The 27,750-nt window shown below is 49.6% G+C and overlaps 1 protein-coding gene across 1 annotated transcript; it reads right to left on the minus strand.

Annotated features, from left to right (window-relative positions):
• Positions 1-608: 608 nt before the first annotated feature.
• P2RX4 (purinergic receptor P2X 4) lies at positions 609-27,699 on the minus strand. Its single transcript, XM_064379698.1, has 12 exons — positions 27,531-27,699; positions 18,813-18,960; positions 13,318-13,389; positions 13,131-13,203; positions 12,339-12,435; positions 8,199-8,279; positions 7,946-8,087; positions 7,713-7,849; positions 3,481-3,574; positions 3,313-3,378; positions 2,928-3,023; positions 609-2,483 (listed from the first exon to the last, which is right to left on the minus strand). The coding sequence occupies exons 1-12, from the start codon at positions 27,662-27,664 to the stop codon at positions 2,457-2,459; spliced, it is 1,167 nt and encodes a 388-aa protein (XP_064235768.1). The 5' UTR covers positions 27,665-27,699; the 3' UTR covers positions 609-2,456.
• Between the last annotated feature and the right edge of the window lie 51 nt (positions 27,700-27,750).

The raw sequence follows: 27,750 nt of genomic DNA on the forward strand, positions 1-27,750 counted from the left end.
ACCATCGTAGCTCACTGCAGCCTCAACCTCCTGGGCTCAAGTGATCCTCCAGCCTCAGCCACCCAAGTAGCTGGAACTACAGAGGTACACCACCACACTCGGCTAATCTAATTTTTTGTAGCGATAGGGTCTCACCATGTTGACCGGGCTGGTCTTGAATACCTATGCTTAAGTGATTCACCTTGGCTTCCCCGAGTGCTGGGATTATCGGCAACAAGCATTTTTTTAAAAGGCAGCATGGGCCGGGCGCGGTGGCTCACGCCTGTAATCCCAGCACTTTGGGAGGCCGAGGCGGGTGGATCACGAGGTCAAGAGATTGAGACCATCCTCGTCAACATGGTGAAACCCCGTCTCTACTAAAAATACAAAAAATTAGCTGGGTATGGTGGCGCGTGCCTGTAATCCCAGCTACTCAGGAGGCTGAGGCAGGAGACTTGCCTGAACCCAGGAGGCGGAGCTTGCGGTGAGCCGAGATCGCGCCATTGCACTCCAGTCTGGGTAACAACAGCGAAAACTCCGCCTTAAAAAAAAAAAAAAAAAAAAAGGGCAGCATGAACCAGAGCTTCAATAAAGGGAGTTGGTAACTTTTTTTTTTTTTCTAAAAGCAAGAAAAGCCCAGCTTGGTAATTTATCCAGCAGATGCAGAGTATTTCTAAAATAATAGTTCCCCTCAGTACTTGGAAGTGAATTTGTGGCAGCGGCGAAGGGCAAACTGCTTCCTCTGGGGGATTCTAAATACCTGATGCAGAATTCAGCTGATGTGTGGCCGGGCACGGTGGCTCACGCCTGTACTAAGCCTAGTACTTTAGGAGACCGAGGTGGGAGGTCACAAGGTCAGGGGTTTGAGACCAGCCTGGCCAACATGGTGAAACCCCATCTCTACTAAAAATACAAAATTAGATGGATGTGGTGGCATGCGCCTGTAATCCCAGCTACTTCAGAGGCTGAGGCAGGAGAATTGCTGGAACCCTGGAGGTGGAGGTTGCAGTGAACCAAGGTCACGCCACTGCACTCCAGCCTGGGCGACAGAGCAAGACTCTGTCTCAAACAAACAACAATAAACCAAAACAGCACCAATTCAGTTGGTGTGAAGTTGCAGTTGCAAACAGCTTCGTGAACATTTCAAACCTGTACAGAGCTAGGTGTGTGTGCTGCTGCTTTTAATTGGAAACTTTTGGGAAGCAAACAGGGAGGGGAGAGGAAGCCACTTCCATGCTACCAAAAATTGCATTACCTGTAGCACAGAATTGTAATTTTATGTCAAAATTGAAGCACAGGTAAGATATCATTAGAGAAAAAGCATCATGTGAACTGTATAAGAAGACAAGCTAATGACAGAAATTACTAGGCTTTAAAAAGTCGGCAGCCGGGTACAGTGGCTTATGCCTGTAATCCCAGCACTATGGGAGGCTGAGACGAGAGGACTGCTTGAGCCCAGGAGGTGGAGGCTGCAGTGAGCCGTGACTGCGCCACTGCACTCCAGACTGGGAATAAAAATAAGTAAATAGGCTGGGCATGGTGACTCACGCCTGTACTCCCAGCACTTTGGGAGGCTGAGGTGGGTGGATCATTTGAGGTCAGGAGTTCGAGACCAGCCTGGCCAACATGGTGAAACCCTGTCTCTACTAAAAATATAAAAATTAGCTGGGTGTGGTGGCGGGCACCTGTAGTCCCAGCTACTTGGGAGGCTGAGGCAGGAGAATCGCTTGAACCCAGGAGGCAGAGGTTACAGTGTAGAGATCACACCGCTGCATTCCAGCCTGGGTGACAGAGCAAGACTCTGCCTCAAAAATAAATAAAGAAGTAGGGGATAATGTGCATAAGCTCCAGAAACAGACTGTTCCATGGACCTTTTCTGAGCACAGTGGGCTGGACAAGTGGATTTACTGGTCGTCGTAAAAGGGTAGGAAGGAAAGTTCTAGCACATTCTATGAGACAACAGACAGAGATTAAGAAAATCACGTTTTAATGTCTGGTCCTCCACCACCTCCGCCCAGCGCTTTCTGAGGAGTAATGCCCGCTCTGCCTCCTGACTGCAGGGAATGTCAGGGGCAGCCTTGTAGCCCAGGCCTGCTGCAGGTCTAGTGACAGCAACCAGGTGGCCTCCCCTGCCACATAAAGTGCTTGAACGGAGCCACAGTGCTTCGGAGGACTGGGCCTGTTCTGCAGGGAGCTGGAGACAAGGCGGCTCTGAGCAAAGCCAGCTCCTGCCGGGAAAGCCACAGCAGTGCCACTCATAACCCCAGGCTGCAGGAACCACACAGTTGACCCAGCCAAGAACAGACCCGGGAGCTACTGGGCTGTGTGGGCAAACAGATCCTGCATGCGACACACAGGAGCTGTGGGCAACCCTGAGTACTTGTGGAGTGCAGACTCAATCAGATTCCAGAACTTTCTCTGGGGTGATGTGGCAGCCATGTCTCCCTCCTCCTCTCTGTTCTTTGATGGGGTAGGCATCACTGGTCCAACTCACTAGCAAGGCCCTGCCAAGAAGGACACGAGTGGATCGAGGTACACCCGGCACACCCCGCTCCCCGGGACCCCTTGCGGCAGGCGGGAGTAAGGGGTGCTCCCGGGACTTCACCCCCAGGGGTTCTCAAGTTGGTCCAAGGCCTGGAACCCACCCTTCCTGTTATGCAAAGAGAATTTAAGTAGTGTGTGCACCAGGCTTTCTCAGGGCATCCATTATCAGAGCCAACTTGAGATGTTGCTGGTTGAAACGAGGCTGGGTTGAAAGAGTCAATCCAGTACGGGGGACTAGGGATGGAGCAGCTGCTGAGAGTGGCGGGACTGCCCGGGCTAACGGTGACACTGCACCAAACCCGCGCCAGCCTCTGCAGAAGGGCCTCCCCAGACGGTTCCATGCCCATGGCTTCTGCACCCCGGAGACAAGAGACCTCCGCCAGTGGGGGCCAGGAGGGGCCTACCTGCTCGTAATCTTCCACATACTTATATTTTTTCTCCCGATAGTACAATCTTTTCTTCATGCAGTAGAGGACTATGATGTCACACAGCACGGTCGCCTGAATTGAGCACAGGGTGAGAGTGAGCGGGAGGCTTGCAGCCCCTTTCATTCTGCCCGTGCCCTTTCCCATGGAGCCTGGAATCTTTACCGGAATGGAAAGGCACCCCTGACTCTCAGGAGAAGGCTGGGACCTGAGGGGCGTGGTCTTGGCCAAGGGAAGGTAGAGGAGGGCTGGGGGCAGAGGGAAAGAAGTCTAGAAACATGTCTGAGGTCCGGATCCCAGGGCCAGGACCCAGCCCAGGGTCTTACCTCACCGTGAGGGTGAAGGCAGGGGCTAAACCACTCACCATGCCCAGCAGTGCCAGGCCAGAGCCAATGTTGATCATGGTGGGGATGACGTCAAATTTCCCTGCCTGCAAACACAGAGAAAAAGAGCAAACGTGTTTCCGCGGGGGCAGGGAGAGGCCCCTTGTCCCTCGGGGCAGCGACGGAGGGGAGCCAGTGGCGCGAGCTACCTTCCCAAACACGATGATGTCGAAGCGGATGCCGTAGGCCTTGATGAGTGTGCGCTGCTCATTGCCAGCCAGGTCTTTGTAGTACTTGGCAAACCTGAGAGGAAGGAGGATGGATTGGCGGGGACGGCTGGGGCAGGGAGACGGCCAGGGCGGGACCTCGGGCCCCAGGAGAGGATGTTAGAGCAGAGCCGCGGGCGGACGGTCCACTTTGCCGGCTGAACAGATGAGCGGTTCGGGGCCTCTGTCCTGGCTCAGGCGGGCTGTGCAGGAGGATGTGGGGCCCACGGGGTGCAGGGGCACAGGGAGGCCTCCTCCTCCAGCACCACCAGCCCCTACTGCACCCGAACCGTTTGTTCTCGACATCCCACCTGCCTCCCTCAAGGGACCCTGGTGTCTAACATCTAGCAGTAAGAATGTGGCAGCGGCACTGCAGGAAGGGACTGGGCCAGCCCCCAAACACAGCACTAGTGCAGAATCAAGAAACACTGGGTCTGCGCACGCAGTCTTCAAGAACAACAACAAAAAGAACCACTGATCCGTCAAACAGATAAAGAGATGAACAAAATGTCATCTGGCCATACAACAGAATATGATTTGCCCATAAAGAGATGAGATACCGACACAGGCGACAACACAGACGAACCTGGAAAGCATCCGGCCGAGGGGAAGGAGCCAGGCACAGAAGGACACGCAGGGCATGATTCTCTTTATGTGAAATGCCCAGAAGAGGCACATGCGCAGGGACAGGAAGTAGACTGCTGTTGCCGGGGGCCAGGGGATGACAGAGGGTGCAGGGGCTCTTCTTGAGACAATGGAAATGTTCTAAAATGGACTGCGGTGAAGGTTGCACTTACCTGTGAATATGGTGAAAACTATGAATTCTACACTTCAAATGGGTGAATGGTATGACGTGAATTGCATCTCAATAAGACCATTTAAAAACACATGGCCAGGCGTGATGGCTCATGCCTGTAATTCCAGCACTTTGGGAGGCCGAGGTGGGTGGATCACTTGAGGTCAGGAGTTTGAGATCACCCTGGCAAACATAGTGAAACCCCATCTCTACTAAAAATAAAAAAAATTAACTGGGCGTGGTGGCGTGTGCCTGTAATCACAGCTACTCAGGAGGCTGAGGCAGGCAAAATTACTTGAACCCTGGAGGTGGAGGTTGCAGTGAGCTGAGATCGTACCACTTCACTCCAGCCTGGGCGACAGAGCAAGACACTGCCTTTTAAAAAAATAAAATAAAAATAAAAGCCAAGTGCAGGGGTGAGGGAAGGTGTTCTCTTTCCGGGTCCACAAGGGGGCGTAGTTTTAAGGGCAAGAACTCAGCGCCATGCCCCACTCCCATCCCTCTCCATCTGGGTAACGGTTTATGCTTAAATTTCAGGGGCGCGGGAAGAAACTAAGAGTCAATCACTCCAGCAGAAGTTCTAAGGAACTCCTTTCATCGGCCTGGGGTCTTAGAGAAGGTGGGGGTTCCTCCCACGTTAAAAGTCCCCTTCTTCCGCACCCCTTCGGACTCCATGTTTGGATCCCCTTCCACGAACGCTCCCTTCGTGGAGGCCATCTTTCTCTCTCCTGGATTTTCCCTCTGGAGTCCCCTTCCACACTCTCTCGTGGAAGCCTGTCTTCCCCTCCTAAACTCCATCTCTCTCTCTCTCTATTCCCTTCCACGCAGGGTGGAAGCTGCTTTCCTCTCCTGGATTCCATCTTTCTGGATTCTCTCACTCAGTGTGAGAGGAGCTTTCCTTCTCTGGTTTTCCCTCTCGGGGAACCCTTCTCACTCAGTGTGAGAGTTAGCTGTTTCTCTCTCTTTCTCCTTTTTCTCTCTCTGCTCTAAATAAATCACTTTCTACAAACACCTTTGTGTCTGGCATTTACTGTGCACTGCGCCGTGGTCCCCTCTCATTCTTGAGAGGGCAGGAGACCAAGGACCTGGAGAAATGTCCTCTCAGGGGAGCTGAGGGCACCCCGAACCCCAATATTACATGGCTCGTGCCTGTAATCCCAGCACTTTGGGAGGCCGAGTGGGCGAATCACTAGGTCAGGTGTTCAAGACCATCCTGGCCAACGTGGTGAAACCCTGTCTCTACTAAAAATACAAAAAAATTAGCTGGGCGTGGTGGCACTCGAGCCACTGCACTCCAGCCTGGGCGACAGAGCAAGACACCACCTTAAAAAACAACAATAAAATACACACACACATAGAGAGAGAGTGCACACGAGCGCATGCGCACGGGGAGGGATGGTTGGCGGAGGACCATCAAGACATACTATCCGATGCTGCATGTTCTCCAGGTATCCACCAAGAGCCTGGGCCCGCACCCTAGGTCCATGCTGTATCTGGCCCACAGCTTCCATGTCATGGGTCGGGGAGGCTCAGGCAGGGCCTGATGCTGGCTGAGGTTGGGGGATAGGTGTCCTGAGGTCTCTCTGTTCTAGGGCTCTGACCCAAGTTTGAGGATTCCACAAGAAGTGTGTGACAGTAGAGATGGAACAACACAAATCTAACTGCTAGAAAAAAAATTCAAACATCTGCTTACTCAGTGAGCCGGATGGTGCAAAAGGACAGCAGATCCCACAATTTCAGAGGTCTTGGGATCCCGTACAGAGTGGATTCCATATGTCACCACTAGAGGGAGTTAAATGCAGCCCAAAAGCTGGGCTGAATGCCTGGGATGGTCCCTGTGGGGGCATTTTTTTTTTTTTTTCCCTGAGACGGAGACTTGCTGTGTCACCCAAGCTGGAGTGCAGCAGTGGTGCGATCTCGGCCCACTGCAACCTCCACCTCCAGGGCTCAAGCAATTCTCCTGCCTCCACCTCCCAAGTAGCTGGGATTACAGGCATGTACCACCATGCCCGGCTAACTTTTTTTATTTTTAGTAGAGATAGGGTTTCTCCATGTTGGTCAGGCTGGTCTGGAACTCCCGACCTCAGGTGATCCACCCGCCTTGGCCTCCCAAAGTGCTGGGATTACAGGCATGAGCTACCGTACCCGACCTAAGTTTTGTATTTTTTTAAGTAGAGATGTGATTTCACCATGTTGGCCAGGCTGGTCTTGAACTCCTGACCTCAAGTGATCTGCCCGCCTTGGCCTCCCAAAGTGCTAGGATTACAGGCGTCAGTCACTGTGCCCGGTCTGGAGAGCCTCTTTTTAAGGAGTGTGAAAAATACAACAAAGGGTGCGTGGAAATGTACCTGGCTACGGCTTCTGCTGCCTCGAGGAAGTGGCAATAAGACCCTGTCATGAGATAATCAGCTGTAGTAGATTGAACAGTGTGTCCCTCAAATTCACATCTACCTGAAGCCTGGGAGTGTGACCTTATTTGGAAATAGGGTATCTGAAGATGTAATTTGTTAAGGTGAGGCCACACTAGATAGAGTGGGCCCTAAATCCAATGACTGACATCCTTACAAGAAGAGAAGACACAGAGACACACGCAGGGCAGAAGGCCCCATGGCTGCAGAGGCAGAGACTGGAGTGATGCGTCTACAAGCCAAGGAACGCCTTGGGATCCCAGGAGCCGCGAGAGACAAGGAAGGACTCTCCCTAGAGCCTTCAGAGCCAGCATGGCCCTGCTGACGTCTGGATTTTAGGTTTCGGCCTCTGGAACTGCGAGAGAATCAAGTCCTGTGGTTGCAAACCACTGTTTGTGAGACGTGGTTTCAGCAACCCCAGGACACTGAGACGCCACTGTTTGTGGGACTCGGTTACAGCAACCCCAGGACACTGAGACGCCAGGATTTGCAGCAGGGAACCCAGCAAAGGCCTTTCAGGGCCTCAAACCTGTGTCCCCTGCACTCTGGTGCTTCTGGGCAGGCTCAACCTTTGAGAAGCCAAATCCTGGGCCAGGCCCCAGAGGCCTTTGGACTGGAGGATCCCGAGACCATCCACTCCTCGAGACAGTGAGTGGAGGTCACGGCTGAGGCTGGCGCTGGAAAGCTCAAGCTCCCAGTCTCTCCTGGCTGCTCAAAGAACCATCTCACCATGTTTCTTGTGGCAGGAAAGGGCAAGGAGGGCTCTTGGGGGCCGGGATGGCCCTGGAGCAGGGCACTACTGAGGGCACTTTCCTGGCATGGCCTCCCTGCTGCCTTGGATGGCGGACCAGCAGCCTGCCCTTGGGGTCTGCCTGAGTGCTGGTCTTCAGGGGGCGTGGGTGCCCCCACTGGCACATACCCAGCCACCAGCACCCCCAGAACACGAGTGAGGGGCCCAGGCTCACGCCCACCTGAAATTGTAGCCGGGAGACACGTTGTGGTCGACGTCCCGTGTATCCAGGCGGCGGAAGGAGTACCTGGGCAAGCAGAGGGAGGCGGCTCTGTCCAGGTTGCAGTCCCAGTTGACCTGGATGCCCATGATGCCTCCCTGGGGGTGAGCAGCAGAGACACGGCAAGGCTTTCCTCAGCGCCTGGCACGAGACACGACCAGGGCTGGGTCAGGAGAGCCAGGGCCCGCACCCACCTCCACGGCCATGTCCTGGAAGCTGTGTCCTGCGTTCTCCACTATTTTGCCAAGGCGGAATATGGGGCAGAAGGGATCTGTTTGAGCGTCATAAATGCACGACTTGAGGTAGGTAGTGGTGATGTTGGGAAGGATATTCCTCCTGAAGTCGAGAGGAAGCAGAAAATCAGAGCCACGAACGCCTCAGAGGAGAGAGAGGAGCCGGAAGTTTCCCCAAGACCCTGGTGAACTCACACACCTGGCCGCCACTTACTTGCTGAAATTAAATTTGGGATACCAGATGTTGTTCTTAACCAAAAGAGTGAAGTTTTCTGTAGCCTTTAAAAAAGCAGGTCTGAAAAACAGTAACATTACTGTTAATGAAACACACATATATATACATATACTCACATAGCCATGAGATATAGATAAAATATATGCATGTGTAAATGTGTAGTGTGTGTGTGTGTATATATATATATATTTTTTTTTTTTTTTTGAGATGGAGTCTCATTTCTGTCACCTAGGCTTGAGTGCAGTGGCGTGATCTTGGCTCACTGCAACCTCTGTCTCTTGGGTTCAAGCAATTCTCCTGCCTCAGCCTCCTGAGTAGCTGGGACTACAGGCATGCACCATCACATCCGGCTAATTTTTGTATTTTTAGTAGAGACGGGGTTTCACTATGCTGGTCAGGCTGGTCTCCAACTCCTGGCCTCAAGTGATCTGCCCGCCTTGGCCTCCCAAGGTGCTGGGATGACAGGCGTGAGCCATCACGCCGCCTACATATATTTTTGAGACAGGCTCTTGCTCTGTTGCCCAGGCTGGAGTACAGTTACATGAACACAGGTTCTTGTAGCTTCGACCTCCCAGGCTCAAGGGATTCTTCCACCTCAGCCTTTCAAGTAGCTGGAACTATAGGCATGCATCACCATGCCTGGCTCATTAAAATAATTTTTTTTTGCAGAGACGAGGTCTTGCTACATTGCTCAGGCTGGTCTGAACTCCTGACCTCAAGTGATCCTCCCACCTCTGCCTCCCTGTGCTGGTCTACAGGAGTGAGCCATGTCTGGCCCCTATGTAATATTTTTTAAAACATATACACACATCTTACAATGTCATTTTGTCAAAAAGATGCTCCACCCCTAGCATTTTCTACCCTCTTCTGCGTACACACTGCATCAAGAAGAGACTGAGCCAAGCCTTCCAGGTTCTTCCTCTCAAAGAAGGGCAGAGCCTCTCCTCAAGGCAGGGAGAACTGAATCAAGCTAACTAGGGAGGGGATGCATGGCTTCACTGGAAATCAGTCTGCCCAGGCCTCAGGGCCGCAGGCGTTCTCCAGGGGAAGAACGAAGGCTGGGCAGGTCCGGTTTTACAAGTCAAAGCCACGGTGTATTTGCCTACAGGCTGGATTCTGACCTGTCTGAAAAGTGCATAAAGCACCTGCCAGCAGGTGCGCCAGCCCCTTCTCAGAAGTGCCACATCAGCTCCTGGCTGACAATACCAAGTTGAATCTGTCCCCAAGGGGCCTCCATTTCTTTGGTGAATTTCTCCTGGAGAATCTGGCACTGTAGGGCTGACCCTTCTGTGGGGGATGCTCCCCTCATCCAGGTGGGATCTTTGGAATGACAACATCGACAGTCTTCCCAGACCCGAGACAGAAGCAAGGCCAGTGACAGAGCTGCACTCTGAGGAGAGCTGAGCCTGTCACCGCTGCTGTCAGAGAAAGGCCGAGACCAAGGGGCTTCTCTCAGGTTTCTTTTTTTTTTTTTTTTTGAGACAGGGTCTCGCTCCCGTTGTCCAGGCTAGAGTGCAATGGCGTGATCTTGGCTCACTGAAACCTCCACTTTCCAGGTTTAAGCGATTCTCCTGCTTCAGCCTCCTGGATAGCTGGGGTTACAGGCACATGCCACCACGCCTGGTTAATTTTTGTATTTTTAGTAGAGAGGGGATTTCACCATGTTGGCCAGGCTGTTTTTGAACTCCTGGCCTCAAGTGATCCAACCGTCTCTGCCTCCCCAAGTGCTGGGATTACAGGCGTGAGCCACTGTGCACAGCCTGATTCTGAATATTTAATATGAAAAAAAAATGTGTAATATCTCATTGATAGTTCATGTTGGATACATGTTGAAGTAACGTTTTGGGTTATTGTATAAAATGTTACTTGTTTCTTTTGCTTAATGTGGCTACTAGAAAACTTTAAATTGGAATGTGGCTTGTAGTTGTATCTCACAAGATACCATTTTTTTCTTGCTCTCTTGCTGAGGTGGGTGGATCACCTGAGGTCAGGAGTTCGAGACCAGCCTGGCCAACATAGTGAAATGCTGTCTCTACTAAAACTACAAAAATTAGCTGGGCATGGTGGCAGGCATCCATAATCCCAGCTATTGGGGAGGCTGAGGCAGGAGAATCACTTGAACCCGGGAGGTGGAGGCTGCAGTGAGCTGAGATTGTGCCACTGCAATGCAGCCTGGGTGACAGAGCAAGATGTCGTCTCCAAAAAAAAAAAAATTCAGAATCGATTATGAGTGCACTTCCTATGGATGCCCCATCTCCTTTCAGACCAGCCACATTTCAACTGCTCAACAGCCACGTGGGGCCAGAGGCTCATGCAATGGAGAGCACAGCTGTGAGATCCTCTCCAGCTCTAAGATGCTAGGATTCCTTTTTTCTACCTCTTTCCTTTGCCTCAGCAATCTCTAAATCTGCAGTTCTCAGCCTTTTCCTCCTTCTCAACACACCCAGGATGAGGTTCAGTGGCTTCCTGCTCCCCAGGGCTCATGGAGGCCTCAGGTGGCGCTCTTGGTGAGAAAGGCCCTGGGCTGCATGCGCTTCTCAGAGCGCCGCCTGGACTCCACCCCGCCAAGCACAGCCAATTACAACCAGGGAGAATGTTAGTCTGGAGCAACCTTGAACCTGTCTAGTTTAGTTGATTTTTAAAATTTTTATTTATTTAATTTTTATTTTTTGAGACAGAGTCTCAAAAAATAATCTCCGTCACCCAGGCTGGAGTGCAGTGGTGCGATCTCGGCTCACTGCAACCTCCACCTCCCAGGTTCAAGCAATTCTCCTGCCTCAGCCTCCCAAGTAGCTGGGATTACAGGTGACAGCCACCATGTCTGGCTAATTTTTATATTTTTAGTAGAGACAGGGTTTTTCGCCATGTTGGCCAGGCTGGTCTCAAACTCCTGACCTCGGGTGATTTGCCCACGTCGGCCTCCCAAAGTGTTTAGTTTAAAATATAATGTAGCAAACATCTGTTATTTTCTTCCCAGCATCTGCTCCCAGCTTTTCTGATAACAGAACCCCAAGTTTCCTTTGGAAGCCAAACCTCCCTGATGCTTGCCTGTGTCACTTGGGCAGGTCTGACTCTAGCTGCAGCTGCAGAGGTGGGCATGAGACCCAGGCCCAAGCTGATAAGCAAAACCCATGCCCCAGCCATGCAGATGAGTTGAGAGATCTGGCTGATGATGTGGCGATGGACAGGTCTAGACTCTCCAGGGACAGCTGGGACTTGGCCTTGGGGGCTCTAAGTGCAGCACCGCCCCCTGGCCTATGTGGCGGATCCTGTGAGTGAAGCTGGCACGGAGGGATGTGGAGCCAGGCAGGGAGACCAGGGTGTTGTCCTTTAGCCCTCACTCTGTCACCCAGGCCAGAGTGCAGTGGCACCATCTCAGTTCATGCAGCCTCTGCCTCCCAGGTTCAAGTGATTCCCCTGCCTCAGCCTGGCAGGAGATGCTCATGGCCACACTGGATCTTTTTGGTTAGCTGAACAATACACTGCCCCCACTAAGCACACACGTGTGTGTGTGTGTGTGTGTGTGCACATGTGCTTAAGGCACTGAGAACTGTTTCCTGTCAGTTATTTGAAACTGACAGAGTCCTAACATACGAGGAAATTACCTGCACCCTTCTCGTGAGTGACAGACACTTGTGGCCCACTTCGCCACTGATGGTCACTGCCTTGTGGTTGAAAGCAGTCATCCTAGAGCAGCCTGACTCCACACAGACACCGGTAACACACAGAAAGCCACAACACACAGGTGTAACCCTTGATTACCTCTGCTCAAGGCTGACACTCAGAGTTTAAGGTGCTTTCGGCGGGGCGCAGTGGCTCCCGCCTGTAATCCCCAGCACTTTGGGAGGCCGAGGCAGGTGGATCACTTGAGGTCAGGAATTCGAGACCAGCCTGGCCAACGTGGCAAAACTCTGTCTCTACTAAAAATAGAAAAAATTAGCCGGGCATGGTGGTGGGCACCTGTAATCTCAGCTACTTGGGAGGCATGAAAATTGCTTGAACCCGGAAGGCGGAGGTTGAGCTAAGATCACACCACTGCACTCCAGCCTGGGCTACAGAATGAAACTGTGTCTCAAAAAAAAAAAAGGTACTTTCTTCCTTCCCTAGGGCTGGACTCACTGTGGCACATGTGTGTCATCCTCCACCGGGCACCAGGCTGCCACCTCGCAGGTCTTCACGGACCCATTGAAAGGCACGCATCTGCCTGTTGAGACTCCTACAAGGACAAGGCGGTCCCAGGTCCACAAGGGTCTCCCATTTTCTACCTTTTTGGAGTAGAGAGTGACAGCCCCACCCAGCCTCCCACGTAGCCAATCCTGAGCTCCGCATATCTGGGATTTAGACAGTGTCCGTGTCCAGGAGTTAGAATCAGAGGAAGACAGTCACCTGTGTGCCGGCCACATCTCAACCAGGGTGATATCAAGCTAAAGAATGGGGCAAGAGGCCGGGTGCGGTGCCTGACTCCTGTAATCCCCGCGCTTTGGGAGGTTGAGGCGGGCGGATCACCTGAGGTCAGGAGTTTGAGACCAGCCTGGCCAACATAGTGAAACCACATTTCTACCAAAAATAGAAAAATTTTTGGGCATGGTGGTGCGTGCCTGTAGTCCCAGCTACTCGGGGGCTGAGGCAGGAGAACTGCTTGAATTCGGGAGGTGCAGTGAGCTGAGATCGCACCACTGCACTCCAGCCTGGGCAACAGAGCAAGATTCTGGCTCAAAAAAAAAAAAAAAACAGGGCAGCCATGAATGTAGAGAGGGATCTAGGGCCCCAACCTCGACACCTGGCTCACCCAGGGTCATGTGAAGGAATTGAGGGGATTTCTTTATTCCTGGGATTTCCCTATCGAAGAGCCTTCACAGGGGTGGCGATCTGATCAGGGACTGCCTTCCCCAGGAGGCCACAAGCTCGTACCATTGCTGTGGGTGCCGGCAGAGCCAGCAGTACAGCTGGCATCTGATTCACACACAGTGGTCGCATCTGGAATCTGGAAAAAGAAGAAGGAGTGAGAACACGGTCCACGTGGTCCAGCCCCACACACCTGCGGACAGGCGTGGAGAGAGGGGTGGGGGCGTGGGGCTCTGCCGGGGGAGCCGCCTACCTCGGGACACAGGCCCTGGGTCTGATTCACGGTGAGGATCATGTTGGTCATGATGAAGAGGGAGTTTTCCTCCTGCAGAGGGGAGAGAATGTGGGCAAGTCATGCTCAGAGGACTCAAGGAGAGCCGAGAAAGGCAGACTGTGACTTAATAGTCCAACTCAAAAACTGACCGCCCGGTCTCCCACTCTCTTCCAGGAAAGTTTATAATCTAATGGAAAATGGCGACTCGAACAAATCCTTGTACATAAATATTCATAGCAGCACTTTTCACAAGAGCCAAAAGGTGGAAACAGCCCAAATGTCTGTCCTGGTCGAGCCACACATGGAATGTGATTCAGCCATGAATAAAAAGGAATGAAGGGGCCGGGCACGGGGGCTCACACCTGTAATCCCAGCACTTTGGGAGGCCAAGGCAGGTGGATTACCTGAGGTCAAGAGTTCCAGATCAGCCTGGCCAATGTGGTAAAACCCCATCTCTACTAAAAATAAAAAATAAAAATAAAATTAAAAAAAGCTAGGTGTGGTGGCAGGCGCCTGTAATCCCAGCTACTCAGGAGGCTGAGGCAGGAGAATCACTTGAACCCAGGAGGTGGAGGTTGCAGTGAGCAGAGATCACACCAGTACACTCCAGCCTGGGTGACAGAGTAAGACTTTGTCTCAAAAAAATAAGATAAAATAAAGGAATAGCCGGGCGCGGTGGCTCACGCCTGTAATCCTAGCGCTTTGAGAGGCTGAGGTGGGTGGATCACCTGAGATCAGGAGTTCAAGACCAGCCTGGCCATCATGGTGAAATCCTATCTTAAAATAATAATAATAATAAATACTAATAATAAATAAAATAAAGGAATAAAGCACTGACCCAGGCCACAACATGGATGAACTCCAAAAACATGATGAATGAAAGGCCACACAGGACACGATTACACTGATGTGAAATTTCCAGAACAGTCGAGTCCACAGAGACAGAAAGCACTTAGCGGTTGCCAGGGAGTGAGGGGCGTGCGGAACGCAGGGAGCGGGGAGCGCTGCGTAACGTACGAGGCTTCTCTTTGGGGTGACGGAAATGTTTTGCAGTAGACAGAGGTGAGGCTTGTACAACACTGTGAATGCACTAAATGCTGCTGAGTTTTTCATTTTAAAATGGTTGATTTCTTTCTATTTATTTATTTATTTATTTGAGAGAAGCCTTGCTCTGTTGCCCAGGCTATAGCACAGTGACACAATCTCGGCTCACCGCAGTCTCCACCTCCTGGGTTCAAGCGATTCTCCTGCCTCAGCCTCCCAAGTAGCTGGGACTACAGGTGTCTACCACCATACCTGGCTAATTTTTGTATTTTTAGCAGAGACGGGATTTCACCATGTCGGTCTCAAACTCCTGGTCTCAAGTGATCCACCTGCCTCAGCCTCCCACAGTGCTGGGATTACAGGCATGAGCCACTGTGCCCGGCTTAAAATGGTTAATTTCTGTAAGTGAATTTTATTGCAGCTTTTAAAAAAGGTGGTTCTGCAAGCTGAAACAATGGTTTCTCAGTTAAGCTTGACTTATTGAGGGAAAGAGCCAACAAGCGCTATCAACGTTCCCTGCCAACCAGATTATCTCAGGAACAAACACACGAGGCCTCATCTCATGGGGCTCAGATCTGGCTGCTTTTCTTTCCTAACTGAAATTATAAATAAAACATTCTAGAGAACACTTGGTTAGGGTCAGCAAGTGACACTTCTCTTTGAGAAGCTTCTGTTTCCTCCTCATACATATGAAGGTGCCAAATCATTGATTTAGAATTTCTGCAAAGCAGTTGCTAGGGATGAGACTGAAGAACTGCTGATAATGACCTCCTCACATAAGGAATAAAAGGCAGAGACCACAAAAGATTCTAGCTGGATCCTCCTCTCACTGGGTGCTGGTATCCATCTATCTAATCTAGTCTATCTATCTCTAATGTATCCTATCTAATCTATCCTATATCTATCATCTTATCTATTTCCTATTTATCTATCATCTGTCACCTACCTAATCTAGCCTATCTACCCTATCTATCTATCTATCTATCTATCTATCTATCCATCCATCCATCTACCCATCCACCCATCTATCTTATCTATCTATCTATCATCTATCTATCTGTCCATCTGTCCATCTATCTATCCATCCATCCATCTATTCATCCATCCATCCATCTACCCATCCACCCATCCACCCATCTATCTTATCTATCTATCTATCATCTATCTATCTGTCCATCCATCCATCTATCTATCCATCCATCCATCCATCCATCCATCTACCCATCCACCCATCTATCTTATCTATCTATCTATCATCTATCTATCTATCCATCCATCCATCCATCTACCCATCCACCCATCTATCTTATCTATCTATCATCTATCTATCCATCCATCCATCTATCTATCCATCCATCCATCTACCCATCCACCCATCTATCTTATCTATCTATCTATCATCTATCTGTCCATCCATCCATCCATCCATCCATCCATCCATCTACCCATCCATCCATCTTATCTATCTATCTATCTATCTATCTATCTATCATCTATCTGTCCATCCATCCATCTATCCATCCATCCATCTATCCATCCATCCATCCATCTACCCATCCACCCATCTATCTTATCTATCTATCTATCTATCATCCATCTATCTGTCCATCCGTCCATCTATCTATCCATCCATCCATCTATCCATCCATCCATCCATCTACCCATCCACCCATCTATCTTATCTATCTATCTATCTATCTATCTATCTATCTATCTATCATCTATCTGTCCATCCGTCCATCTATCTATCCATCCACCCATCCAATCAAGATAGGGGCTCACTATATTGCCCAGGCTGGTCTTGAACTCTTGAGCTCAAGCGATCCTCCTGCTTGGCCTCCGAAAGTGCTAGGACTACAGGCGTGAGCCACTCTGCCTGAATGGGTCCAGGCATTTTAAAAGGAGATGCCCAAAGCTTTCAGCATTTCACACTCCTGGGAAGAACAGTCAGTAGTGGGAGCCATCTTGGGGATCAGAGCAACTCAGAAACCAACCAGTCTGTAGACATCTCCACCCCCAGTCTGAAAAGTGGTGGAAGCCCTAGGAATAGCTGGCTTCCTCCAAAGGCCTAGGGCAAACTATGTTGGGAGACAAGAAGGCCACAGGAGGAAGCCTGGGGATGTGGCATGAGCTGTCACCACAGCCACGCTGTCGTGTTCCCAGGTGTTCAATGTACAAAAGCCCTCCTCGTTTGGTGTTAGAGAAGGCCGCTCCTAAGACTCTCCTGAGTTACACTTGGAACAATTCAGTATGGTATACTTTTTATTTCCTATCTCTCCTTCTCTCTCTCTTTTTTAGAGTTGGGGTCTCGCTCTGTTGCCCTGGCTGGAGTGCAGTGGCCTGATCATAGTTCACTTCAGCTTCAAATTCCTGGGCTCTGGCTGGGTGCGGTGGCTCATGCCTGTAATCCCAACACTTTGGGAGGCCGAGGTGGGTGGATCACCTTTATTCCTTTATTTTATCTTATTTTTTTGAGACAAAGTCTTACTCTGTCACCCAGGCTGAGGTTGGGAGTTTGAGACCAGCCTGACCAACATGGAGAAACCCTGTCTCTACTAAAAATACAAAAATTAGCTGGGCATGGTGGCACATGCCTGTATCCCAGCTACTTGGGAGGCTGAGGCAGGGGAATTGCTTGAACCCAGGAGGCGAAGGTTGCAGTGAGTTGAGATCGTGCCATTGCACTCCAGCCTGGGCAACAAGAGCGAAACTCCGTCTCAAAAAAGAAACGAAAACAAACAAAAAAACTCCAGGGCTCAAGTGATTCTTCTGCCTCGGCCTCCAAAAGTGTTGAGATTATAGGCATGAACCACCACCTGGCCTGTTTCCTATCTCTTATCTACTTCAAATTAAGGGGAATTTCAGTCTGGAGATGAGCCAAGTGGCTGCAAACAGATGACTGTGCTCTATGTACGGAAGAACACAGACATCACGAAAGCTCATGAAGAAAGCCCTGGGGAACTTACATGGCCCCCACCCAGATCCACCATGGAAGGCCGAGTTGTGGGGTGGTCCTGTGTCCTTCCTCATCCGCCCAGTAAACACACCAGCATGACATTCCCAGAGTTTGCTGGGACGAGGCTACGGGGGCACAGGAGGCAGCCGTGTCTCTGCTGAGACAGGTGCACGCTAACAGGACTGCCCCCTCCAGCCAACTACAGATCCCTGTTCCACTTGACCTTTACGGCTCATTAGCTCCGTCTCCTCTCTGCGCACCCGACAAGACCCTTCTTATGAGAAGGCAGAGGGAAGAAGAGCACACCTGAAGAAACAGAGTTTCTGAAGTCCTTGTTTTCCCTGGCAAGAGCTCTGAGCCACGAGTTGGCAGCTTCTCTACACTGGTCACCCTAGGTCCCGTAGCACACAGGCCATCTGGAGGGTATGTCAGGGTTTGGCTGTGTGGCGCGGAGCTGTTACCAGGGTTAAAGAGTCAATGTTTAACTTGGAGATTTGCAGATTAACAGCCTGGAGACTAGCATGCGGCAGTAAACAGTGTCTTCCCTTCCCTTTGTTCCCGATAGGGTCCGGTGCTCTGTCTGTTTCCTTCTTGTTTGGGTTTTGGTCTCTAATTGCTGTTAAAGTTCTTTTTTTTTCCTATCTTTTTTTTTTTTTCTGAGACAGAGCCTTGCTCTGTTGCCCAGGCTGGAGTGCAGTGGCGTGATCTCAACTCACTGCAACCTCCCCCTCCAGGGCTCAAGTGATTCTCCTGCCTCAGCCTCCCGAGTAGCTGGGATTACAGGTGCACGCCACCACATCCAGCTAATTTTTTGTATTTTTAATAGAGAAGTGGTTTCACTGTGTTAGCCAGAATGGTCTGAATCTCCTGACCTCCTGATCCACCAGCCTTGGCCTCCCAAAGTGCTGGCATTACAGGCGTGAGCCACCGTGACTGACCTTCTTTTTTTTTTGGTAGAGATGGGGTTTCACCATATTGCCCAGGCTGGTCTCAAACTCCTGGGCTCAAGGGATCCACCTGCCTCCTCGTCCCAAAGTGTTGGGATTACAGGTGTGAGCCACTGTGCCCAGCCTTAAGTTTTTACACTGTCTGAAAAGATTTACCTTGAGGATTTAGGACAATGATGCAAACCCAAAATGTGGAAAGGTGATATTTCCACTTGAATTTTTACTAGGATTTAAGACATGTGTTTTCTCATCTTTCAGGGCTTGAGACAGACTGAGATATCCACCTGGAAAGCTTCCGGTGTCTCAGCCTGCCACACTTTCAAGCTGAGGGACCACAGCTGCCTGGATACGCTCTGTTAGATCGTAAGCCGACAAGAGATCTGGCTGCACCGCTTTCTTGGACTAAAACAATCAGTCTGGGCATCAGTGATGTCAGGACTCAGGCCATGGCAACCATTAATCAAGCGTGCAAAGTCAGTAAAGAGCAAAGTGTCAGTGTTAGACAGAAGACACAGTGGGAGACACACCTGAGCTGGGATCACATAATCGGCCACATCCCAGATCCGGAATCCAAGTTCAGAAGTGTTGGTCACAGTCACGCCCTTGACCTTGGTCGTAACAGAGCTGACCACGGAGTCAGTTTCCTGGTAGCCCTTTTCCCACACAAACACCCACCTATAAAATAAAACAGGCCTCTTAAATTGCCATTAGGATTCAATGGATTTGAACTGATGCCAGGAAGCCTCTGACAGCCAGAGGCTGGAGGTATGGTGTTGACTAATCATGTGACTTTCCACAGCCTAATCAACGTGACTTCTAGAGCCTCCATTTCCGCTTCTGCCAAATGAGAATAGTAGCACCTAAACCACAGGAGGGTTTGCAGGAAACAAATGAGGTGGTGCAGGTAAAGCACTCAGCACACTGACGGCACAAAGAAAACGCTCGATGAACAGGGTCTTCATTACATGTGTTATCACACTTACCACTGGAGTGTTTATAGGCGCCAGGCACTGATCTAAGCTCTTTATATGTATTAACTCATTAAATCCTGACCACTTTATAAGGCAGGTATTATTATTATTATTTCCATTTTATAGAGGAGGAAACGGAGACACAGAGAGGTTAAGTCACTCGCCCAAGGTAACACAGCTAGTGAGTGGCAGAGTCAGGATTTGAAGTCAAGCCAGAAGCCTCTGAAGCCTCTTCTCTCACCCACTATGCTCTGCTGTAAGCTCGTCCAACCCATGGTACACAGGACGCATGCAGCCCAGGATAGCTTTAAACGAGGCCCAACACAAATTCGTAAACTTTCTCAAAACATTATGACTTTTTTTTGTCCTTTTTTTTTTTTTTTAAGCTCATCAGCTATTGTTAGTGTTAGTGTATTTTATGTGTGGCTAAAAATAATTCTTCTTCTTCCAATGTGGCCCAGAGAGGACAAAAGATTGGACACCCCTAGGCTACTCTTTCTATAAAAGAGAATTCTCCCCTTTAACAAACAAAAAAGAGCCTTCATTCAGATCCTCAGTCAGTTTTGATTATAGCAAGATGGACAAAAGCAAAGCATTTACTGCTTTAAAGATTCTCATGACTGAGATAGTGAATACACCATAAGAAATCCTACAGAGCTGTGCTAGTAGTTTCTTCCTTTTCCCCCAAGAATTCTCATCACATATATGCTTCTCTCCTCTGAAGTGGGAATATGACTACCAGTCTGAACAATTAAAAATCAAAGGGGCTGGGTACAGTGGCTCACGCCTGTAATCCCAGCACTTTGGGAGGCTGAGTGGGGAAGATTACTTGTGTCCAAGAGCTCAAGACAAGCCTGGACAATGGAGGGATCTCTACAAAAAGTAAAAAATTAGCTGGGCACGGTGGCTCACGCCTGTAATCCCAGCATTTTGGGAGGTCAGGGCGGGTGGATCATGGGGCCAGGAGTTCGAGACACGCCTGGCCAACATAGTGAAACCACTCCAGCCTGGGTGACAGAGGAAAACTCTGTCTCAAAAAAAAAAAAAAAAATTAGCTGGGCGTGACGGTACACATCTGTGAGCCCAGCTACTTGGGAGGCTGAGGTGGGAGGATCACTTGAGCCTGGGAGATGGAGGCTACAGTGAGCTATGATGCCACTGCACTCCAGCCTGGGTGACAGAGCAAGACCCTGTCTCAAAAAAAAAAACATCTCCAGGCATTAGCTCATAGGGATTAGGACAGACAGGAGGCAGCAGGCCCTGGTTCACGGCTCAGGTCCACCACTCACCAGGCAGAACTTTGGCCAAGGTGCTTAGCCTCGTTGTGCCTTAGTTTTCCCATCTATAATATGGGAATGATAGAACTTCACGGGATTCTTGTGAGGGTAAATGAGTTAATGTATGTCAAATGTTTAAAACAATGTTTGTGAGTCATTGTTGATTATGGAGCAAGTATTGACACCGTGGAAATTGGCCAGTGCTACAAATCAGGACTCCTCCCTCCAAACTGTTGTCAAACATCTACTAGAGACTATTAGTGTCATTATTTATAGAATCAAGAAATGCTAGGTTCCTCCTTCTTCTAAGTCCTAGATGCTGAGACTTCAGAAATTCACTGGTTTTGTTGAGGTCAGGAGTTCCAGACCAGCCTGGCCAAGATGATGAAATCCTGTCTCTGCTAAAAATACAACAATTAGCTGGGTGTGGTGGTGGGTGCCTGTAGTCCCAGGTGCTCGGGAGGCTGAGGCAGGAGAATCACTTGAACCCACGAGGTGGAGGGTGCAGTGAGTTGAGATCGGGCCATTACATTCCCGCCTGGGCGACAGAGTGAGACCCAGAAAGAAAGAAGGAAGGAAGGAAGGAAGGAAGGAAAGAAAGAAAGGGAATTAACTGGTTTTCTGGTTTTCATTACTTACTTATGAGTGTGTCTGACTGAGCAGTCTCCAAGTTCATTGCCCAGCCTAGAGATGGGCTTTCCCCCTCACAAATACCTTTTCTTCTGAATTCCTGGTTTCTAGGAATTCAGCTGCAGTGTAAGCTTCCATTTAATTCCAGTCTGACACACAAAAGCCTGGGGCAGGAAGACTGATGAACTCATCAATTGCAGTGAGTTGCCTAACTTAGAGACACAGGGTTTCGTGCCACTCGTTATCATGTGATTACTTCCTCATCATGTGACTGTTAACAGAGTTAGATAAATGAGAATTGCGTGTTCGATCTCTTTTTAAGGAAGGGTTGCTATAGGAGGAGACCACAATTTTGCCAAGATGAGTTAGATCAGAAAGTTAAGAGATGAGTTAAAAAAAAAAAGAGCCTTCATTCAGATCCTCAGTCAGTTTTGATTATAGCAAGATGGACAAAAGCAAAGCATTTACTGCTTTAAAGATTCTCATGACTGAGATAGTGAATACACCATAAGAAATCCTACAGAGCTGTGCTATCCAATACAAACATAATGTGAGCTACATTTTTTTTTTTTTTTTTGAGACAGGCTCTCTGTCGCCCAGGCTGAAGTGCAGTGGTGCAATCTCGGCTCACTGCAACCTCCACCTCCCAGGCTACAGCGATCCTCCCACCTCAGCCTCCCAAGTAGCCGGGTCTACAGGTGCGCGCCACTATGCCCAGCTAATTTTTTGTATTTTTGGTAGAGATGGGGTTTCACTATGTTGCCCAGGCTGGTCTCAAAACTCCTGAGCTCAAGGGATCCACCTGCCTCAGCCTCCCACAGTACTGGGATTATAGGCGTCAGCCACCTCAGCCATATGTAATTTAAAAGTTTCTAATAGCCATGTCAAAAAGTAAAAAGGAACAGGAAGGGCCAGGTGCGGTGGCTCACGCCTGTAATCCCAGCGCTTTGGGAGGCTGAGGCGGACAGATTGCTTGAGCTCAGGAGTTTGAGACCAGCCTGGGCAACTTGGAAACCTCATGATTGTAGAGATGAAAAACGTCATCTCTACCAAAAAAATTACAATAATTAGCCAGTTGTAGTGGTGTGCACCTGTAGTCAAAGTAATTCCAGAGGCTGAGGTGGGAGAATCACTTGATCCTGGGAGGCGGAGGTTGCAGTGAGCTGAGATAGTGCAATGCACTTAGGTCTGGGTGACAGAGTGAGACCCCATCTCAAAAAAAAAAAAAAACAACAACAGGAAAAATTAATTGTAATGATATATTCTGTGTAACCTGATATATCCAAAATATTTTAACATGTCATCAATAGAAAATGTATTGATGTGATAGTGGTACTCTTTTTTTTCTTTTTTTGAGACAGTGTCTTGCTCTGTTGCCCAGGCTGGAGTGTGGTTGTGTGGTCACAGTTCACTGTGGCCTCGACCTCTCAGGCTCAAGCAATCAATCCTCTTGCTTCAACCTCCCAAACAGGTAGGGCTATATGCATGTGCCACCATGCCAGGCTAATTTTTTTTTTTTTTGAGATGAAGTCTCGCCCTGTCACCCAGGCTGGAGTGCAGTGGCGAGATCTCGGCTCACTGCAACCTCTGCCTCCCAGGTTCAAGCAATTCTCTAGCCTCTGCCTCCCAAATAGTTGGGATTACAGGCGCCTGCCACCACGTCCAAATGATTTTTCTATTTTTCATAAAGATGGGGTTTCACCATGTTGGTTAGGCTGGTCTTAAACTCCTGACCTTGTGATCCACCCACCTTGGCCTCCCAAAGTGCTGGGATTACAGGCGTGAGCCATCATGCCTTGCCAATTTTTGTATTTTTTTTTTTTTTTTTTTGTAGAGGCAAGGTCTCGCTATGTTGCCCAGGTTGGTCTCAACTCTTGAGCTCAAGTGATCCTCCCACCTCAGCCTCCCAAAGTTCTGTGATTTCAGGCATGAGCCACTGTGCCCTGCCTCTTTTTCTGTACTATGTCTTTGAAATCCAATGTGTATTTTACAGTTATAGCACATCTCAATTTAGAGTAGAACAGTTAAAGTATTCAATAGCTACATGTATAAGACAAGTTCTTAATGACTTATAAAGAGACTTAGCCTCCCACACAATAATAGTGAGAGACTGTAACATCACATTGTCAGTGCTAGACAGATCAACGAGATAGAAAAACAAAGATCAAAAGAGGCAAACAAGGGCATTACATAATGGTAAAAGGATCAATGCAACAAGAAGAGCTAACGATCCTATATATACACACACCCAATACAGGAGCACCCAGATACATAAGACAAGTTCTTAATGACTTATAAAGAGACTTAGCCTCCCACACAATAATAGTGGGAGACTGTAACATCACATTGTCAATACTAGACAGATCAACGAGATAGAAAAACAAAGATCAAAAGAGGCAAAGAAGGGCATTACATAATGGTAAAAGGATCAATGCAACAAGAAGAGCTAATGATCCTATATATACACACACCCAATACAGGAGCACCTAGATACATAAGACAAGTTCTTAATGACTTATAAAGAGACTTAGCCTCCCACACAATAATAGTGAGAGACTGTAACATCACATTGTCAGTGCTAGACAGATCAACGAGATAGAAAATTAACAGGGACATCCAGGACTTGAACTCAGACCCGGAACAAGTAAACTTAATAAACATTTATAGAACTCTCCACTTCAAATACACAAAACACACATTCTTATCAGTACCATATCATACCTATTTCAATAGTGACTACATAATTGGAAGTAAATCACTCCTCAATAACTGCATAGCGTTTCATAGGTTTAAATGAAATATTGGTTGGCTGCTTGTTTGTTATTTTCTTCCCTAATTCCTTCCTGTCTTCATTGTTAAGCACAATTATTGGCATAAAAGAGGTTTTCAATTCCCATTTTTAGACTGCATTCCAGCCTGGGCAATAAAGCAATACTCCCATTCTCTCTCCCTTTTTCTCTTCCATTTTCTTCCTCTTTCTCATTCTTATTTTTTTCTCTTTCTTTCTTCCTTTTTTTCTTCTTTAAAAAAATAAATAAATAAAAATAAATAAAATAAAATAAAATAAATAGCTACATGTTACTAGCGGCTACCATACAGTACGACATCGCTATGGATACAGGTACCCTAAGGTAGATATGCACTGACTCTCCCACTAGCAGCAAACGCCAAAAGCAAAAAGCCACAGGGGAGCTCCTGGCCCAAATGCTCAGGTCCAACTACAGATGTGAGTTCAGTTAACTGGCTAGCAGTGGGTCTCAAAAAAAAAGTTGTTTTTTTTTTTTGAGTTTCGCTCTTCTTGCCCAGGCTGGGGTGCAGTGGTGCAATCTTAGCTCACTGCAACCTCCACCTCCTGGGTTCAAGTGATTCTCCTGCCTCAGCTTCCCTAGTAGCTGGGATTACAGGCATCTGTCACCAGGCCTGGTTAATTTTTTGTACTATTAGTAGCGATGGGGTTTCACCATGTTGGCCAGGCTGGTCTTGAACTCCTGACCTCAGGTGATCCAACCGCCTCGGCCTCCCAAAGTGCTGGGATTACAGGCAACAGCCACTGTGCCTGGCCAAAAAAAAAATTTTTTTTTCTTTGAGATGGAGTCTCACCATCGCCCAGGCTGGAGTGAAATGGTGTGATCTCAGCTCACTGCAAAAATCTCCAGGGTTCAAGCAATTCTCCTGCCTCAGCATCCCGAGTAGCTGGGATTATAGGCACCTGCCATCATGCCCGGCTAATTTTTTGTATCTCTTTTTTTTTTTTTTTTTGAGACGGAATCTTGCTCTGTTGCCAGGCTAGAGTGCAGTGGCTCAATCTTGGCTCACTGTAACCTCTGCCTCCTGGGTTAAGTGATTCTCCTGCCTCAGCCTCCGGAGTAGTTGGGATTATAGGCGTCAGCCACCACGCCCAGCTAATTTTTGCATTTTTAGTAGAGACGAGTTTTCACCATATTGGCCATGATGGTCTCGATTTCTTGACCTTGTGATCTACCCGCCTCAGCCTTCCAATGTGCTGGGATTACAGGGGTGAGCCACCGCGCCTGGCCTAATTTTTTGTATCTTTAGTAGATACAGGGTTTCACCATGTTGGTCAGGTTGGTCTCGAACTCCTGACCTCATGATCTGCCCACCTCAGCCTCTCAAATTGCTGAGATTACAGGCTTGCACCACCATGCTCGGCCCTAAGTTTTTTTTTTTTTTTTTTTTAACACCTCTCCATCGGTAAAATTTATCATTTTAACCATTTTTTTTTCCTTTTAGAGAAGGGGTCTCGTGAGTTTTCCAGGCTTTCTTGAGGTCCTGTCCTCAAGTGATCCTCCCACTTTGGCCTCCCAAAGCACTGGGACTACAGGTGTGGGCCAGTGAGTCCAAATCTGGGTGTGGGCCACGTGGTTCTGATTTGGGTCCGTACCTGAAAAGCCATTTTCTCGAATACCGTCTGCACCTACTGCTGCTGCTGACAGATGTTAGAAGGCAAACCTGCCTGGTCATGGGGAATCCCCTGGGGCAGTATTCAGATTCCAAACCTCATCCCAAGGAGGGGGATTTGTTACTTTTAAACAATTCTTCAGATGAGTCTTCCAGATCAGGTAAGCTTGGGAAACACAGTTCATTGGCTCCGAAACGTTGCTGAACATCAGAATCACCTGGGGAGCTGATCATACTCCACAGCAATTAAATCAGAAGGTCTGGGGATGCATCTGGGCACAGTGGCTCACACCTATAATCCCAGCACTCTGGGAGGCCGAGGCAGGTGGATCACTTGAGGCCAGGAGTTGGAGACCAGCCTGATCAACATGGCAAAACCCCTTTCTCTACAAAAAATACAAAAATTAGCAAGGCGTGGTGGCGCATGCCTATAATCCCAGTTACTCGGGAGGCTGAGGCATGAGAATCGTTTGAACCTGGGAGGTGGAGGTTGCAGTGAGCCAGGATTGCACCACTGCACTCCAGCCTGGGCCACAGAGCTAGACTCCATTTAAAAAAAAAAAAAAAGGTCTGGGGATGGATGCCAAAGATTCCCAGGTGGTTCCAATGTGCAGTTTGGGGGCCACTGCACTAGGCGATACATGTCAGCCCAGCAGCTGTACACACCGGAACACCCCAGGTGAGCCTTTAAAGTGGCCCTAGGTGACAAGGTAATTCCCATCTTCTCTCTTGGGTTGAATTTAATAGCAACAGGTGCTGGCCGGGCGCGGTGGCTCACGCCTGTAATCCCAGCACTTCGGGAGGCTGAGGTGAGTGGATTACCTGAGGTCAGGAGTTTAGGATCAGACTGGCCAACATGGTGAAACCCCGTCCCTACTAAAAAATACAAAAATTAGCCGAGCATGGTGGCAGGCGCTGTAATCCCAGCTACGCTGGAGGTGGAGACAGGAGAATCGCTTGAACCTGGAAGGTGGAGATCACGGAACTGCACTCCACCCTGGGTGAGAGGAACTCCATCTAAAAAAAAAAAAAAAAAAGAGTAACAGGTGCCTTCAAGTACAATGGCACATTCAGCGAGGCCTGAGGAGGTAGGGCATCTCTAGCCTAAGGGGGCAGGGTGGGGAATGACTGACTGGGCTAGAGCAGGTACCATAAAAAGCTCCACAATCTTACAAAACAAAGGACGGGAACTTTAAATACTTTTGAAGTCTGACTTCGCTATATTTGTTTGATCATATAGTGATCAAAAGAAATGAACAGAAGTCACCGACTGGGAAGGAACCAAGCGGAAATTCCAATCTTTGGTTTTGTCAGCAAATCAGCAGGATGGGAAGTGAAGAACGAAGATTGAGACGTTCAGGGAAAAACCCCCACAGCCAAGGGGCATTATGCGTTGTCAAGCGGGAGAGGGTAAAGGCTTAGCCAGGCTTTGCCTTTATTTATTTTGTAAAGAGAAGGCTCTCACACTGTCTCCCAGGCTCCGGCGTAGTGCTGTGATCACAGCTCACTGCAGCCTCAGCCACCTGGGCTCAAGCGATCCTCCCACCTTAGCCTCCTGAGTAGCTGGGACCCCAGGCGCGCGCCACCACAGCCCGGCTGATTTTAAATTTTTTGCAGAGACGGGGTCCCACGATGCTGCCCAAACTGGTTTCGAACTCCTGGGCTCGGACGATGGGCCCGCCTAGGCCTCCCAAAGTGCTGGGATTACAGGCGTGCGCCACCGCGCCGGGCCCAGGCTGTGGCTTCAAAACAGCAGCAAGCAGCCTCCTGCTCCCGGGACCCCGGCGCGGCGGCTGGAGCCCGGGGAAGGTGTCACCGCCTCGGCTTGCCGCCCCCATACTCGCCCAGGTGACCGAGGCCGAGATTGAGCCGCCGCAGGGCGCGGAGCCGAGGGCAGCCCAGCCCGGCCCCGCGCGACCCCCGCCCGGCCCCGCGCGGCCGCGCTCACCCGATGACGTAGGCCAGGATGAGCAGCTGTACGGCGCGGTTCATGAGCCCCACTTTGCGGCTGCGGATGAGCACGATGCGCGGCGTGTCGTACTCGAACAGGAAGGCCGCCAGCGCGGCGCAGCAGCCCGCCATGGCCGCGTCGCCCGCTCCCCGTTCTCGAGCCCGTCCGGGTCTCGGTCCCCGCTCGGAGCCCCGCCTAGCCCGGCCGGCCTGCGGCG

The sequence above is a fragment of the Aotus nancymaae genome, unplaced genomic scaffold (assembly GCF_030222135.1).
Source record: "Aotus nancymaae isolate 86718 unplaced genomic scaffold, 86718_ANA_hifiasm-v0.15.2.pri h1tg000021l, whole genome shotgun sequence".
Classification (NCBI taxonomy): domain Eukaryota; kingdom Metazoa; phylum Chordata; class Mammalia; order Primates; family Aotidae; genus Aotus; species Aotus nancymaae.